We start from the raw sequence: 13912 nt of genomic DNA, 5'->3' as shown, positions 1-13912 counted from the left end.
TTTGCGTTTTTCCCATATTTGCGTTTTTCCCATATTTGCGTTTTTCCCGTATTTGCGTTTTTCCCGTATTTGCGTTTTTCCCGTATTTGCGTTTTTCCCGTATTTGCGTTTTTCCCGTATTTGCGTTCTTCCCGTATTTGCGTTCTTCCCGTATTTGCGTTCTTCCCGTATTTGCGTTCTTCCCGTATTTGCGTTTTTCCCGTATTTGCGTTTTTCCCGTATTTGCGTTTTTCCCGTATTTGCGTTTTTCCCGTATTTGCGTTTTTCCCATATTTGCGTTTTTCCCATATTTGCGTTTTTCCCATATTTGCGTTTTTCCCATATTTGCGTTTTTCCCATATATGCGTTTTTCCCATATATGCGTTTTTCCCATATATGCGTTTTTCCCATATATGCGTTTTTCCCATATATGCGTTTTTCCCATGTTTGCTTTTGAAGCATATTTAGTGAACCCTTGATGCTACAGACTGTCATACCAACTGATTCTTTCCTCAAGTCAATTTGTGCCACAAATTTCCCTTTCGCTACATTTGCGTTTTTCCCATATTTGCGTTTTTCCCATATTTGCGTTTTTCCCATATTTGCGTTTTTGCCATATTTGCGTTTTTGCCATATTTGCGTTTTTCCCATATTTGCGTTTTTCCCATATTTGCGTTTTTCCCATATTTGCGTTTTTCCCATATTTGCGTTTTTCCCATATTTGCGTTTTTCCAATATTTGCGTTTTTCCCATATTTGCGTTTTTCCCATATTTGCGTTTTTCCCATATTTGCGTTTTTCCCATATTTGCGTTTTTCCCATATTTGCTTTTGAAGCGTATTTAGTGTACTCTTGATGCTACAGACTATGTCATACCAATTGATTCTTTCCTCTAGTCAATTTGTGCCACAAATTTCCCTTTCGCTACATTTGCACTTTTCCCATATGTGCGCTTTTCCCATATGTGCGCTTTTCCCATATGTGCGCTTTTCCCATATGTGCGCTTTTTCCATATGTGCGCTTTTCCCATATGTGCGCTTTTCCCATATGTGCGCTTTTCCCATATATGCGTTTTTCCCATATGTGCGTTTTTCCCATATGTGCGTTTTTCCCATATGTGCGTTTTTCCCATATGTGCGTTTTTCCCATATGTGCGTTTTTCCCATATGTGCGTTTTTCCCATATATGCGTTTTTCCCATATATGCGTTTTTCCCAAATATGCGTTTTTCCCATATTTGCTTTTGAAGCATATTTAGTGAACCCTTTATGCTACAGACTATGTCATACCAACTGATTCTTTCCTCTAGTTAATTTGTGCCACAAATTTTCCTTTCGCTACATTTGCGTTTTTCCCATATTTGCGTTTTTCCCATATTTGCGTTTTTCCCATATTTGCGTTTTTCCCATATTTGCGTTTTTCGCATATTTAGGTTTTTCGCATATTTGCGTTTTTCCCATATTTGCGTTTTTCCCATATTTGCGTTTTTCCCATATTTGCGTTTTTCCCATATTTGCGTTTTTCCCATATTTGCGTTTTTCCCATATTTGCGTTTTTCCCATATTTGCGTTTTTCCCACATTTGCGTTTTTCCCATATTTGCGTTTTTCCCATATTTGCGTTTTTCCCATATTTGCGTTTTTCCCATATTTGCGTTTTTCCCATATTTGCGTTTTTCCCATATTTGCGTTTTTCCCATATTTGCGTTTTTCCCATATTTGCGTTTTTCCCATATTTGCGTTTTTCCCATATTTGCGTTTTTCCCATATTTGCGTTTTTCCCATATTTGCGTTTTTCCCATATTTGCGTTTTTCCCATAAATGCGTTTTTCCCATAAATGCGTTTTTCCCATAAATGCGTTTTTCCCATAAATGCGTTTTTCCCATAAATGCGTTTTTCCCATAAATGCGTTTTTCCCATAAATGCGTTTTTCCCATATATGCGTTTTTCCCATATATGCGTTTTTCCCATATATGCGTTTTTCCCATATATGCGTTTTTCCCATATATGCGTTTTTCCCATATATGCGTTTTTCCCATATATGCGTTTTTCCCATATATGCGTTTTTCCCATATATGCGTTTTTCCCATATATGCGTTTTTCCCATATATGCGTTTTTCCCATATATGCGTTTTTCCCATATATGCGTTTTTCCCATATTTGCTTTTGAAGCATATTTAGTGAACCCTTGATGCTACAGACTATGTCATACCAACTGATTCTTTCCTCTAGTCAATTTGTGCCACAAATTTCCCTTTCGCTACATTTGCGTTTTTCCCATATTTGCGTTTTTCCCATATTTGCGTTTTTCCCATATTTGCGTTTTTCCCATATTTGCGTTTTTCCCATATTTGCGTTTTTCCCATATTTGCGTTTTTCCCATATTTGCGTTTTTCCCATATTTGCGTTTTTCCCATATTTGCGTTTTTCCCATATTTGCGTTTTTCCCATACTTGCGTTTTTCCCATACTTGCGTTTTTCCCATATTTGCGTTTTTCCCATATTTGCGTTTTTCCCATATTTGCGTTTTTCCCATATTTGCGTTTTTCCCATATTTGCGTTTTTCCCATATTTGCGTTTTTCCCATATTTGCGTTTTTCCCATATTTGCGTTTTTCCCATATTTGCGTTTTTCCCATATTTGCGTTTTTCCCATATTTGCGTTTTTCCCATATTTGCGTTTTTCCCATATTTGCGTTTTTCCCATATTTGCGTTTTTCCCATATATGCGTTTTTCCCATATATGCGTTTTTCCCATATATGCGTTTTTCCCATATATGCGTTTTTCCCATATATGCGTTTTTCCCATATATGCGTTTTTCCCATATATGCGTTTTTCCCATATATGAGTTTTTCCCATATATGAGTTTTTCCCATATTTGCTTTTGAAACATATTTAGTGAACCCTTGATGCTACAGACTGTCATACCAACTGATTCTTTCCTCTAGTCAATTTGTGCCACAAATTTCCCTTTCGCTACATTTGCGTTTTTCCCATATTTGCGTTTTTCCCATATTTGCGTTTTTCCCATATTTGCGTTTTTCCCATATTTGCGTTTTTCCCATATTTGCGTTTTTCCCATATTTGCGTTTTTCCCATATTTGCGTTTTTCCCATATTTGCGTTTTTCCCATATTTGCGTTTTTCCCATATTTGCGTTTTTCCCATATTTGCGTTTTTCCCATATTTGCGTTTTTCCCATATTTGCGTTTTTCCCATATTTGCGTTTTTCCCATATTTGCGTTTTTGCCATATTTGCGTTTTTCCCATATTTGCGTTTTTCCCATATTTGCGTTTTTCCCATATTTGCGTTTGAAGCATATTTGCGTTTGAAGCATATTTGCGTTTGAAGCTTATTTAGTGAATCCTTGATGCTACAGACTATGTCATACCAACTGATTCTTTCCTCTAGTCAATTTGTGCCACAAATTTCCCTTTCGCTACATTTGCGTTTTTCCCATATTTGCGTTTTTCCCATATTTGCGTTTTTCCCATATTTGCGTTTTTCCCATATTTGCGTTTTTCCCATATTTGCGTTTTTCCCATATTTGCGTTTTTCCCATATTTGCGTTTTTCCCATATTTGCATTTTTCCCATATTTCCGTTTTCCCCATATTTGAGTCTTTCCCGTATTTGCGTCTTTTCCGTATTTGCGTCTTTCCCGTATTTGCGTCTTTCCCGTATTTGCGTCTTTCCCGTATTTGCGTCTTTCCCGTATTTGCGTCTTTCCCGTATTTGCGTCTTTCCCGTATTTGCGTCTTTCCCGTATTTGCGTCTTTGCCGTATTTGCGTCTTTGCCATATTTGCGTCTTTGCCGTATTTGCGTCTTTGCCATATTTGCGTCTTTGCCATATTTGCGTTTTTGCCATATTTGCGTTTTTGCCGTATATGAGTTTTTGCCGTATATGCGTTTTTGCCGTATATGCGTTTTTGCCGTATATGCGTTTTTTCCATATATGCGTTTTTGCCAGATATGCGTTTTTGCCAGATATGCGTTTTTGCCATATATGCGTTTTTGCCATATATGCGTTTTTGCCATATATGCGTTTTTCCCATATATGCGTTTTTCCCATATATGCGTTTTTCCCATATATGCGTTTTTCCCATATATGCGTTTTTCCCATATATGCGTTTTTCCCATATATGCGTTTTTCCCATATATGCGTTTTTCCCATATATGCGTTTTTCCCATATATGCGTTTTTCCCATATATGCGTTTTTCCCATATTTGCTTTTGAAGCATATTTAGTGAACCCTTGATGCTACAGACTGTCATACCAACTGGTTCTTTCCTCTAGTCAATTTGTGCCACAAATTTCCCTTTCGCTACATTTGCGTTTTTCCCATATTTGCGTTTTTCCCATATTTGCGTTTTTCCCATATTTGCGTTTTTCCCATATTTGCGTTTTTCCCATATTTGCGTTTTTCCCATATTTGCGTTTTTCCCATATTTGCGTTTTTCCCATATTTGCGTTTTTCCCATATTTGCGTTTTTCCCATATTTGCGTTTTTCCCATATTTGCGTTTTTCCGATATTTGCGTTTTTCCCATATTTGCGTTTTTCCCATATTTGCGTTTTTCCCATATTTGCGTTTTTCCCATATTTGCGTTTTTCCCATATTTGCGTTTTTCCCATATTTGCGTTTTTCCGATATTTGCGTTTTTCCCATATTTGCGTTTTTCCCATATTTGCGTTTTTCCCATATTTGCGTTTTTCCCATATTTGCGTTTTTGCCATATTCGCGTTTTTGCCACACTTGCGTTTTTGCCACACTTGCGTTTTTCCCATACTTGCGTTTTAGCCATACTTGCGTTTTTCCCATATTTCCGTTTTTCCCATATTTGCGTTTTTCCCATATTTGCGTTTTTCCCATATTTGCGTTTTTCCCATATTTGCGTTTTTCCCATATTTGCGTTTTTCCCATATTTGCGTTTTTCCCATATTTGCTTTTGAAGCATATTTAGTGAACCCTTGATGCTACAGACTATGTCATACCAACTGATTCTTTCCTCTAGTCAATTTGTGCCACAAATTTCCCTTTCGCTACATTTGCGTTTTTCCCATATTTGCGTTTTTCCCATATTTGCGTTTTTCCCATATTTGCGTTTTTCCCATATTTGCGTTTTTCCCATATTTGCGTTTTTCCCATATTTGCGTTTTTCCCATATTTGCGTTTTTCCCATATTTGCGTTTTTCCCATATTTGCGTTTTTCCCATATTTGCGTTTTTCCCATATTTGCGTTTTTCCCATATTTGCGTTTTTCCCATATTTGCGTTTTTCCCATATTTGCGTTTTTCCCATATTTGCGTTTTTCCCATATTTGCGTTTTTCCCATATTTGCGTTTTTCCCATATTTGCGTTTTTCCCATATTTGCGTTTGAAGCATATTTGCGTTTGAAGCATATTTAGTGAATCCTTGATGCTACAGACTATGTCATACCAACTGATTCTTTCCTCTAGTTAATTTGTGCCACAAATTTCCCTTTCGCTACATTTGCGTTTTTCCCATATTTGCGTTTTTCCCATATTTTCGTTTTTCCCGTATTTGCGTTTTTCCCGTATTTGCGTCTTTCCCGTATTTGCGTCTTTCCCGTATTTGCGTCTTTCCCGTATTTGCGTCTTTCCCGTATTTGCGTCTTTCCCGTATTTGCGTCTTTCCCGTATTTGCGTCTTTCCCGTATTTGCGTCTTTCCCGTATTTGCGTCTTTCCCGTATTTGCGTCTTTCCCGTATTTGCGTCTTTGCCGTATTTGCGTCTTTTCCGTATTTGCGTCTCTGCCGTATTTGCGTCTCTGCCGTATTTGCGTCTCTGCCGTATTTGCGTCTCTGCCGTATTTGCGTCTCTGCCGTATTTGCGTCTCTGCCGTATTTGCGTCTCTGCCGTATTTGCGTCTCTGCCGTATTTGCGTCTTTGCCGTATTTGCGTCTTTGCCGTATTTGCGTCTTTGCCGTATTTGCGTCTTTGCCGTATTTGCGTTTTTGCCGTATTTGCGTTTTTGCCGTATTTGCGTTTTTGCCGTATTTGCGTTTTTGCCGTATTTGCGTTTTTGCCGTATTTGCGTTTTTGCCGTATTTGCGTTTTTGCCGTATTTGCGTTTTTGCCATATATGCGTTTTTGCCATATATGCGTTTTTGCCATATATGCGTTTTTGCCATATATGCGTTTTTGCCATATATGCGTTTTTGCCATATATGCGTTTTTGCCATATATGCGTTTTTGCCATATATGCGTTTTTGCCATATATGCGTTTTTCTCATATTTGCTTTTGAAGCATATTTAGTGAACCCTTGATGCTACAGACTATGTCATACCAACTGATTCTTACCTCTAGTCAATTTGTGCCACAAATTTCCCTTTCGCTACATTTGCGTTTTTGCCATATTTGCGTTTTTGCCATATTTGCGTTTTTCCCATATTTGCGTTTTTCCCATATTTGCGTTTTTCCCATATTTGCGTTTTACCGATATTTGCGTTTTTCCCATATTTGCGTTTTTCCCATATTTGCGTTTTTCCCATATTTGCGTTTTTCCCATATTTGCGTTTTTCTCATATTTGCGTTTTTCCAAAATTTTTGCATTTTTCCCATATTTGCTTTTGAAGCATATTTGCTTTTGAAGCATATTTGCTTTTGAAGCATATTTGCTTTTGAAGCATATTTGCTTTTGAAGCATATTTAGTGAACCCTTGATGCTACAGACTATGTCATACCAACTGATTCTTTCCTCTAGTCAATTTGTGCCACAAATTTCCCTTTCGCTACATTCGCGTTTTTCCCATATTTGCGTTTTTCCCATATTTGCGTTTTTCCCATATTTGCGTTTTTCCCATATTTGCGTTTTTCCCATATTTGCGTTTTTCCCATATTTGCGTTTTTCCCATATTTGCGTTTTTCCCATATTTGCGTTTTTCCCATATTTGCGTTTTTCCCGTATTTGCGTTTTTCCCGTATTTGCGTTTTTGCTGTATTTGCGTTTTTGCCGTATTTGCGTTTTTGCCATATTTGCGTTTTTGCCATATTTGCGTTTTTGCCATATTTGCGTTTTTGCCATATTTGCGTTTTTGCCATATTTGCGTTTTTGCCATATTTGAGTTTTTGCCATATTTGCGTTTTTGCCATAATCGCGTATTTCCCATTTTTGCGTATTTCCCATATTTGCGTTTTTCCCATATTTGCGTTTTTCCCATATTTGCGTTTTTCCCATATTTGCGTTTTTCCCATATTTGCGTTTTTCCCATATTTGCGTTTTTCCCATATTTGCGTTTTTCCCATATTTGCGTTTTTCGCATATTTGCGTTTTTCGCATATTTGCGTTTTTCGCATATTTGCTTTGGAAGCATATTTAGTGAACCCTTGATGCCACAGACTATGTCATACCAACTGATTCTTTCCTCTAGTCTATTTGTGCCACAAATTTCCCTTTCGCTACATTTGCGTTTTTCCCATATTTTCGTTTTTCCCATATTTGCGTTTTTCCCATATTTGCATTTTTCCCATATTTGCGTTTTTCCCATATTTGCGTTATTCCCATATTTGCGTTTTTCCCATATTTGCGTTTTTCCCATATTTGCGTTTTTCCCATATTTGCGTTTTTCCCATATTTGCGTTTTTCCCATATTTGCGTTTTTCCCATATTTGCGTTTTTCCCATATTTGCGTTTTTCCCATATTTGCGTTTTTCCCATATTTGCGTTATTCCCATATTTGCGTTTTTCCCATATTTGCGTTTTTCCCATATTTGCGTTTTTGCCATATTTGCGTTTTTGCCATATTTGCGTTTTTGCCATATTTGCGTTTTTGCCATATTTGCGTTTTTCCCATATTTGCGTTTTTCCCATATTTGCGTTTTTCCCAAATTTGCGTTTTTCCCATATTTGCTTTTGAAGCATATTTAGTGAACCCTTGATGCTACAGACTATGTCATACCAACTGATTCTTTCCTCTAGTCAATTTGTGCCACAAATTTCTCTTTCGCTACATTTGCGTTTTTCCCATATTTGCGTTTTTCCCATATTTGCGTTTTTCCCATATTTGCGTTTTTCCCATATTTGCGTTTTTCCAATATTTGCGTTTTTCCCATATTTGCTTTTGAAGCATATTTAGTGTACCCTTGATGCTACATACTATGTCATACCAACTGATTCTTTCCTCTAGTCAATTTGTGCCACAAATTTCCCTTTCGCTACATTTGCGCTTTTCCCATATGTGCGCTTTTCCCATATGTGCGCTTTTCCCATATGTGCGCTTTTCCCATATGTGCGCTTTTCCCATATGTGCGCTTTTCCCATATGTGCGCTTTTCCCATATGTGCGCTTTTCCCATATGTGCGCTTTTCCCATATGTGCGCTTTTCCCATATGTGCGCTTTTCCCATATGTGCGCTTTTCCCATATATGCGCTTTTCCCATATATGCGTTTTTCCCATATATGCGTTTTTCCCATATATGCGTTTTTCCCATATATGCGTTTTTCCCATATATGCGTTTTTCCCATACATGCGTTTTTCCCATACATGCGTTTTTCCCATATATGCGTTTTTCCCATATATGCGTTTTTCCCATATATGCGTTTTTCCCATATATGCGTTTTTCCCATATATGCGTTTTTCCCATATATGCGTTTTTCCCATATATGCGTTTTTCCCATATATGCGTTTTTCCCATATATGCGTTTTTCCCATATTTGCGTTTTTCCCATATTTGCGTTTTTCCCATATTTGCGTTTTTCCCATATTTTCGTTTTTCCCATATTTTCGTTTTTCCCATATTTTCGTTTTTCCCATATTTGCGTTTTTCCCATATTTGCGTTTTTCCCATATTTGCGTTTTTCCCATATTTGCGTTTTTGCCATATTTGCGTTTTTGCCATATTTGCGTTTTTCCCATATTTGCGTTATTCCCATATTTGCCTTTTTCATATATTTGCGTTTTTCCCATATTTGCGTTTTTCCCATATTTGCGTTTTTCCCATATTTGCGTTTTTCCCATATTTGCGTTTTTCCCATATTTGCGTTTTTCCCATATTTGCGTTTTTCCCATATTTGCGTTTTTCCCATATTTGCGTTTTTCGCATATTTGCGTTTTTCGCATATTTGCGTTTTTCCCATATTTGCGTTTTTCGCATATTTGCGTTTTTCGCATATTTGCGTTTTTCCCATATATGCGTTTTTCCCATATATGCGTTTTTCCCATATATGCGTTTTTCCCATATTTGCTTTTGAAGCATATATAGTGAACCCTTGATGCTACAGACTGTCATACCAACTGATTCTTTCCTCTAGTCAATTTGTGCCACAAATTTCCTTTTCGCTACATTTGCGTTTTTCCCATATTTGCGTTTTTCCCATATTTGCGTTTTTCCCATATTTGCGTTTTTCCCATATTTGCGTTTTTCCCATATTTGCGTTTTTCCCATATTTGCGTTTTTCCCATATTTGCGTTTTTCCCATATTTGCGTTTTTCCCATATTTGCGTTTTTCCCATATTTGCGTTTTTCCCATATTTGCGTTTTTCCCATATTTGCGTTTTTCCCATATTTGCGTTTTTCCCATATTTGCGTTTTTCCCATATTTGCGTTTTTCCCATATTTGCGTTCTTCCCATATTTGCGTTTTTCCCATATTTGCGTTTGAAGCATATTTGCGTTTTTCCCATATTTGCGTTTGAAGCATATTTGCGTTTGAAGCATATTTAGTGAATCCTTGATGCTACAGACTATGTCATACCAACTGATTCTTTCCTCTAGTCAATTTGTGCCACAAATTTCCCTTTCGCTACATTTGCGTTTTTCCCATATTTGCGTTTTTCCCATATTTGCGTTTTTCCCATATTTGCGTTTTTCCCATATTTGCGTTTTTCCCATATTTGCGTTTTTCCCATATTTGCATTTTTCCCATATTTGCATTTTTCCCATATTTGCGTTTTCCCCATATTTGCGTCTTTCCCGTATTTGCGTCTTTCCCGTATTTGCGTCTTTCCCGTATTTGCGTCTTTCCCGTATTTGCGTCTTTCCCGTATTTGCGTCTTTGCCGTATTTGCGTCTTTGCCGTATTTGCGTCTTTGCCGTATTTGCGTCTTTGCCGTATTTGCGTCTTTGCCGTATTTGCGTCTGCCGTATTTGCGTCTTTGCCGTTTTTGCGTCTTTGCCGTACTTGCGTTTTTGCCATATATGCGTTTTTGCCATATATGCGTTTTTGCCATATATGCGTTTTTGCCATATATGCGTTTTTACCATATATGCGTTTTTGCCATTTATGCGTTTTTGCCATATATGCGTTTTTGCCATATATGCGTTTTTGCCATATATGCGTTTTTGCCATATATGCGTTTTTGCCATATATGCGTTTTTGCCATATATGCGTTTTTGCCATATATGCGTTTTTGCCATATATGCGTTTTTGCCATATATGCGTTTTTCCATATATGCGTTTTTGCCATATATGCGTTTTTGCCATATATGCGTTTTTGCCATATATGCGTTTTTCCCATATATGCGTTTTTCCCATATATGCGTTTTTCCCATATTTGCTTTTGAAGCATATTTAGTGAACCCTTGATGCTACAGACTGTCATACCAACTGATTCTTTCCTCTAGTCAATTTGTGCCACAAATTTCCCTTTCGCTACATTTGCGTTTTTCCCATATTTGCGTTTTTCCCATATTTGCGTTTTTCCCATATTTGCGTTTTTCCCACATTTGCGTTTTTCCCATATTTGCGTTTTTCCCATATTTGCGTTTTTCCCATATTTGCGTTTTTCCCATATTTGCGTTTTTCCCTTATTTGCGTTTTTCCCTTATTTGCGTTTTTCCCATATTTGCGTTTTTCCCATATTTGCGTTTTTCCCATATTTGCTTTTGAAGCATATTTGCTTTTGAAGCATATTTGCTTTTGAAGCATATTTGCTTTTGAAGCATATTTGCTTTTGAAGCATATTTGCTTTTGAAGCATATTTAGTGAACCCTTGATGCTACAGACTATGTCATACCAACTGATTCTTTCCTCTAGTCAATTTGTGCCACAAATTTCCCTTTCTCTACATTTGCGTTTTTCCCATATTTGCGTTTTTCCCATATTTGCGTTTTTCCCATATTTGCGTTTTTCCCATATTTGCATTTTTCCCATATTTGCGTTTTTCCCATATTTGCGTTTTTCCCATATTTGCGTTTTTCCCATATTTGCGTTTTTCCCATATTTGCGTTTTTCCCATATTTGCGTTTTTCCCATATTTGCGTTTTTCCCATATTTGCGGTTTTCCCATATTTCCGTTTTTCCCATATTTGCGTTCTTCCCATATTTGCGTTCTTCCCATATTTGCGTTTTTCCCATATTTGCGTTTTTCCCATATTTGCGTTTTTCCCATATTTGCGTTTTTCCCATATTTGCGTTTTTCCCATATTTGCGTTTTTCCCATATTTGCGTTTTTCCCATATTTGCGTTTTTCCCATATTTGCGTTTTTCCCATATTTGCGTTTTTCCCATATTTGCGTTTTTCCCATATTTGCGTTTTTCCCATATTTGCGTTTTTCCCATATTTGCGTTTTTCCCATATTTGCGTTTTTCCCATATTTGCGTTTTTCCCATATTTGCGTTTGAAGCATATTTGCGTTTGAAGCATATTTGCGTTTGAAGCATATTTAGTGAATCCTTGATGCTACAGACTATGTCATACCAACTGATTCTTTCCTGTAGTCAATTTGTGCCACAAATTTCCCTTGCGCTACATTTGCGTTTTTCCCATATTTGCGTTTTTCCCATATTTGCGTTTTTCCCATATTTGCGTTTTTCCCATATTTGCGTTTTTCCCATATTTGCGTTTTTCCCATATTTGCGTTTTTCCCCTATTTGCGTTTTTCCCATATTTGCGTTTTTCCCGTATTTGCGTTTTTCCCGTATTTTCGTTTTTCCCGTATTTGCGTTTTTCCTGTATTTGCGTTTTTCCCATATTTGCGTTTTTCCCATATTTGCTTTTGAAGCATATTTAGTGAACCCTTGATGCTACAGACTATGTCATACCAGCTGGTTCTTTCCTCTAGTCAATTTGTGCCACAAATTTCCCTTTCGCTACATTTGCGTTTTTCCCATATTTGCGTTTTTCCCGTATTTGCGTTTTTCCCATATTTGCGTTTTTCCCGTATTTGCGTTTTTCCCGTATTTGCGTTTTTCCCGTATTTGCGTTTTTCCCGTATTTGCGTTCTTCCCGTATTTGCGTTCTTCCCGTATTTGCGTTCTTCCCGTATTTGCGTTCTTCCCGTATTTGCGTTCTTCCCGTATTTGCGTTTTTCCCGTATTTGCGTTTTTCCCGTATTTGCGTTTTTCCCGTATTTGTGTTTTTCCCGTATTTGCGTTTTTTCCGTATTTGCGTTTTTTCCGTATTTGCGTTTTTTCCGTATTTGCGTTTTTCCCATATATGCGTTTTTCCCATATTTGCGTTTTTCCCATATTTGCGGTTTTCCCATATTTGCGTTTTTCCCATATTTGCGTTTTTCCCATATTTGCGTTTTTCCCATATTTGCGTTTTTCCCATATTTGCGTTTTTCCCATATATGCGTTTATCCCATATATGCGTTTTTCCCATATATGCGTTTTTCCCATATATGCGTTTTTCCCATATATGCGTTTTTCCCATATATGCGTTTTTCCCATATATTCGTTTTTCCCACATATGCGTTTTTCCCACATATGCGTTTTTCCCATATATGCGTTTTTCCCATATATGCGTTTTTCCCATATATGCGTTTTTCCCATGTTTGCTTTTGAAGCATATTTAGTGAACCCTTGATGCTACAGACTGTCATACCAACTGATTCTTTCCTCTAGTCAATTTGTGCCACAAATTTCCCTTTCGCTACATTTGCGTTTTTCCCATATTTGCGTTTTTCCCATATTTGCGTTTTTCCCATATTTGCGTTTTTCCCATATTTGCGTTTTTCCCATATTTGCGTTTTTCCCATATTTGTGTTTTTCCCATATTTGCGTTTTTGCCATATTTGCGTTTTTGCCATATTTGCGTTTTTGCCATATTTGCGTTTTTCCCATATTTGCGTTTTTCCCATATTTGCGTTTTTCCCATATTTGCGTTTTTCCCATTTTTGCGTTTTTCCCATATTTGCGTTTTTCCCATATTTGCTTTTGAAGCATATTTAGTGTACCCTTGATGCTACAGACTATGTCATACCAATTGATTCTTTCCTCTAGTCAATTTGTGCCACAAATTTCCCTTTCGCTACATTTGCACTTTTCCCATATGTGCGCTTTTCCCATATGTGCGCTTTTTCCATATGTGCGCTTTCCCCATATGTGCGCTTTTCCCATATGTGCGCTTTTCCCATATATGCGTTTTTCCCATATGTGCGTTTTTCCCATATGTGCGTTTTTCCCATATGTGCGTTTTTCCCATATATGCGTTTTTCCCATATATGCGTTTTTCCCATATATGCGTTTTTCCCATATATGCGTTTTTCCCATATATGCGTTTTTCCCATATATGCGTTTTTCCCATATATGCGTTTTTCCCATATATGCGTTTTTCCCATATATGCGTTTTTCCCATATATGCGTTTTTCCCATATATGCGTTTTTCCCATATATGCGTTTTTCCCATATATGCGTTTTTCCCATATATGCGTTTTTCCCATATATGCGTTTTTCCCATATATGCGTTTTTCCCATGTTTGCTTTTGAAGCATATTTAGTGAACCCTTGATCCTACAGACTGTCATACCAACTGATTCTTTCCTCTAGTCAATTTGTGCCACAAATTTCCCTTTCGCTACATTTGCGTTTTTCCCATATTTGCGTTTTTCCCATATTTGCGTTTTTCCCATATTTGCGTTTTTCCCATATTTGCGTTTTTCCCATATTTGCGTTTTTGCCATATTAGCGTTTTTGCCATATTAGCGTTTTTGCCATATTTGCGTTTTTCCCATATTTGCGTTTTTCCC

The 13912-nt window shown here is 37.2% G+C and overlaps 2 protein-coding genes across 2 annotated transcripts; both read right to left on the bottom strand.

The window, feature by feature from the left end:
- Nucleotides 1-496: 496 nt before the first annotated feature.
- Nucleotides 497-1212, bottom strand: LOC126263500 (uncharacterized). Its single transcript, XM_049960593.1, has 2 exons — nucleotides 915-1212; nucleotides 497-843 (listed from the first exon to the last, which is right to left on the bottom strand). Exons 1-2 carry the CDS (start codon nucleotides 1210-1212, stop codon nucleotides 497-499), a joined length of 645 nt encoding a protein of 214 aa, XP_049816550.1.
- Nucleotides 1213-12032: 10820 nt separating this feature from the next.
- Nucleotides 12033-12716, bottom strand: LOC126263499 (uncharacterized). The gene has a single exon (XM_049960592.1). It carries the CDS (start codon nucleotides 12714-12716, stop codon nucleotides 12033-12035), a length of 684 nt encoding a protein of 227 aa, XP_049816549.1.
- Between the last annotated feature and the right edge of the window lie 1196 nt (nucleotides 12717-13912).

Source organism: Schistocerca nitens, chromosome 6, assembly GCF_023898315.1.
Source record: "Schistocerca nitens isolate TAMUIC-IGC-003100 chromosome 6, iqSchNite1.1, whole genome shotgun sequence".
In the NCBI taxonomy this organism is placed as follows: domain Eukaryota; kingdom Metazoa; phylum Arthropoda; class Insecta; order Orthoptera; family Acrididae; genus Schistocerca; species Schistocerca nitens.
Note: the sequence above shows the minus strand (reverse complement) of the source record. Positions and strands in the feature narration are given on the sequence as shown.

Excerpts from the sequence above, each read along its gene's own strand:
- LOC126263499 (XM_049960592.1), bottom strand. The coding sequence starts at position 12,716 with ATGGGAAAAACGCATATATGGGAAAAACGCATATATGGGAAAAACGCA.
- LOC126263500 (XM_049960593.1), bottom strand. The coding sequence starts at position 1,212 with ATGGGAAAAACGCATATTTGGGAAAAACGCATATATGGGAAAAACGCA. Across the intron at positions 844-914 it reads AAAGCGCACATATGGGAAAA|TCTGTAGCATCAAGAGTACA; the intron begins GTGCAAATGTAG and ends GGTATGACATAG.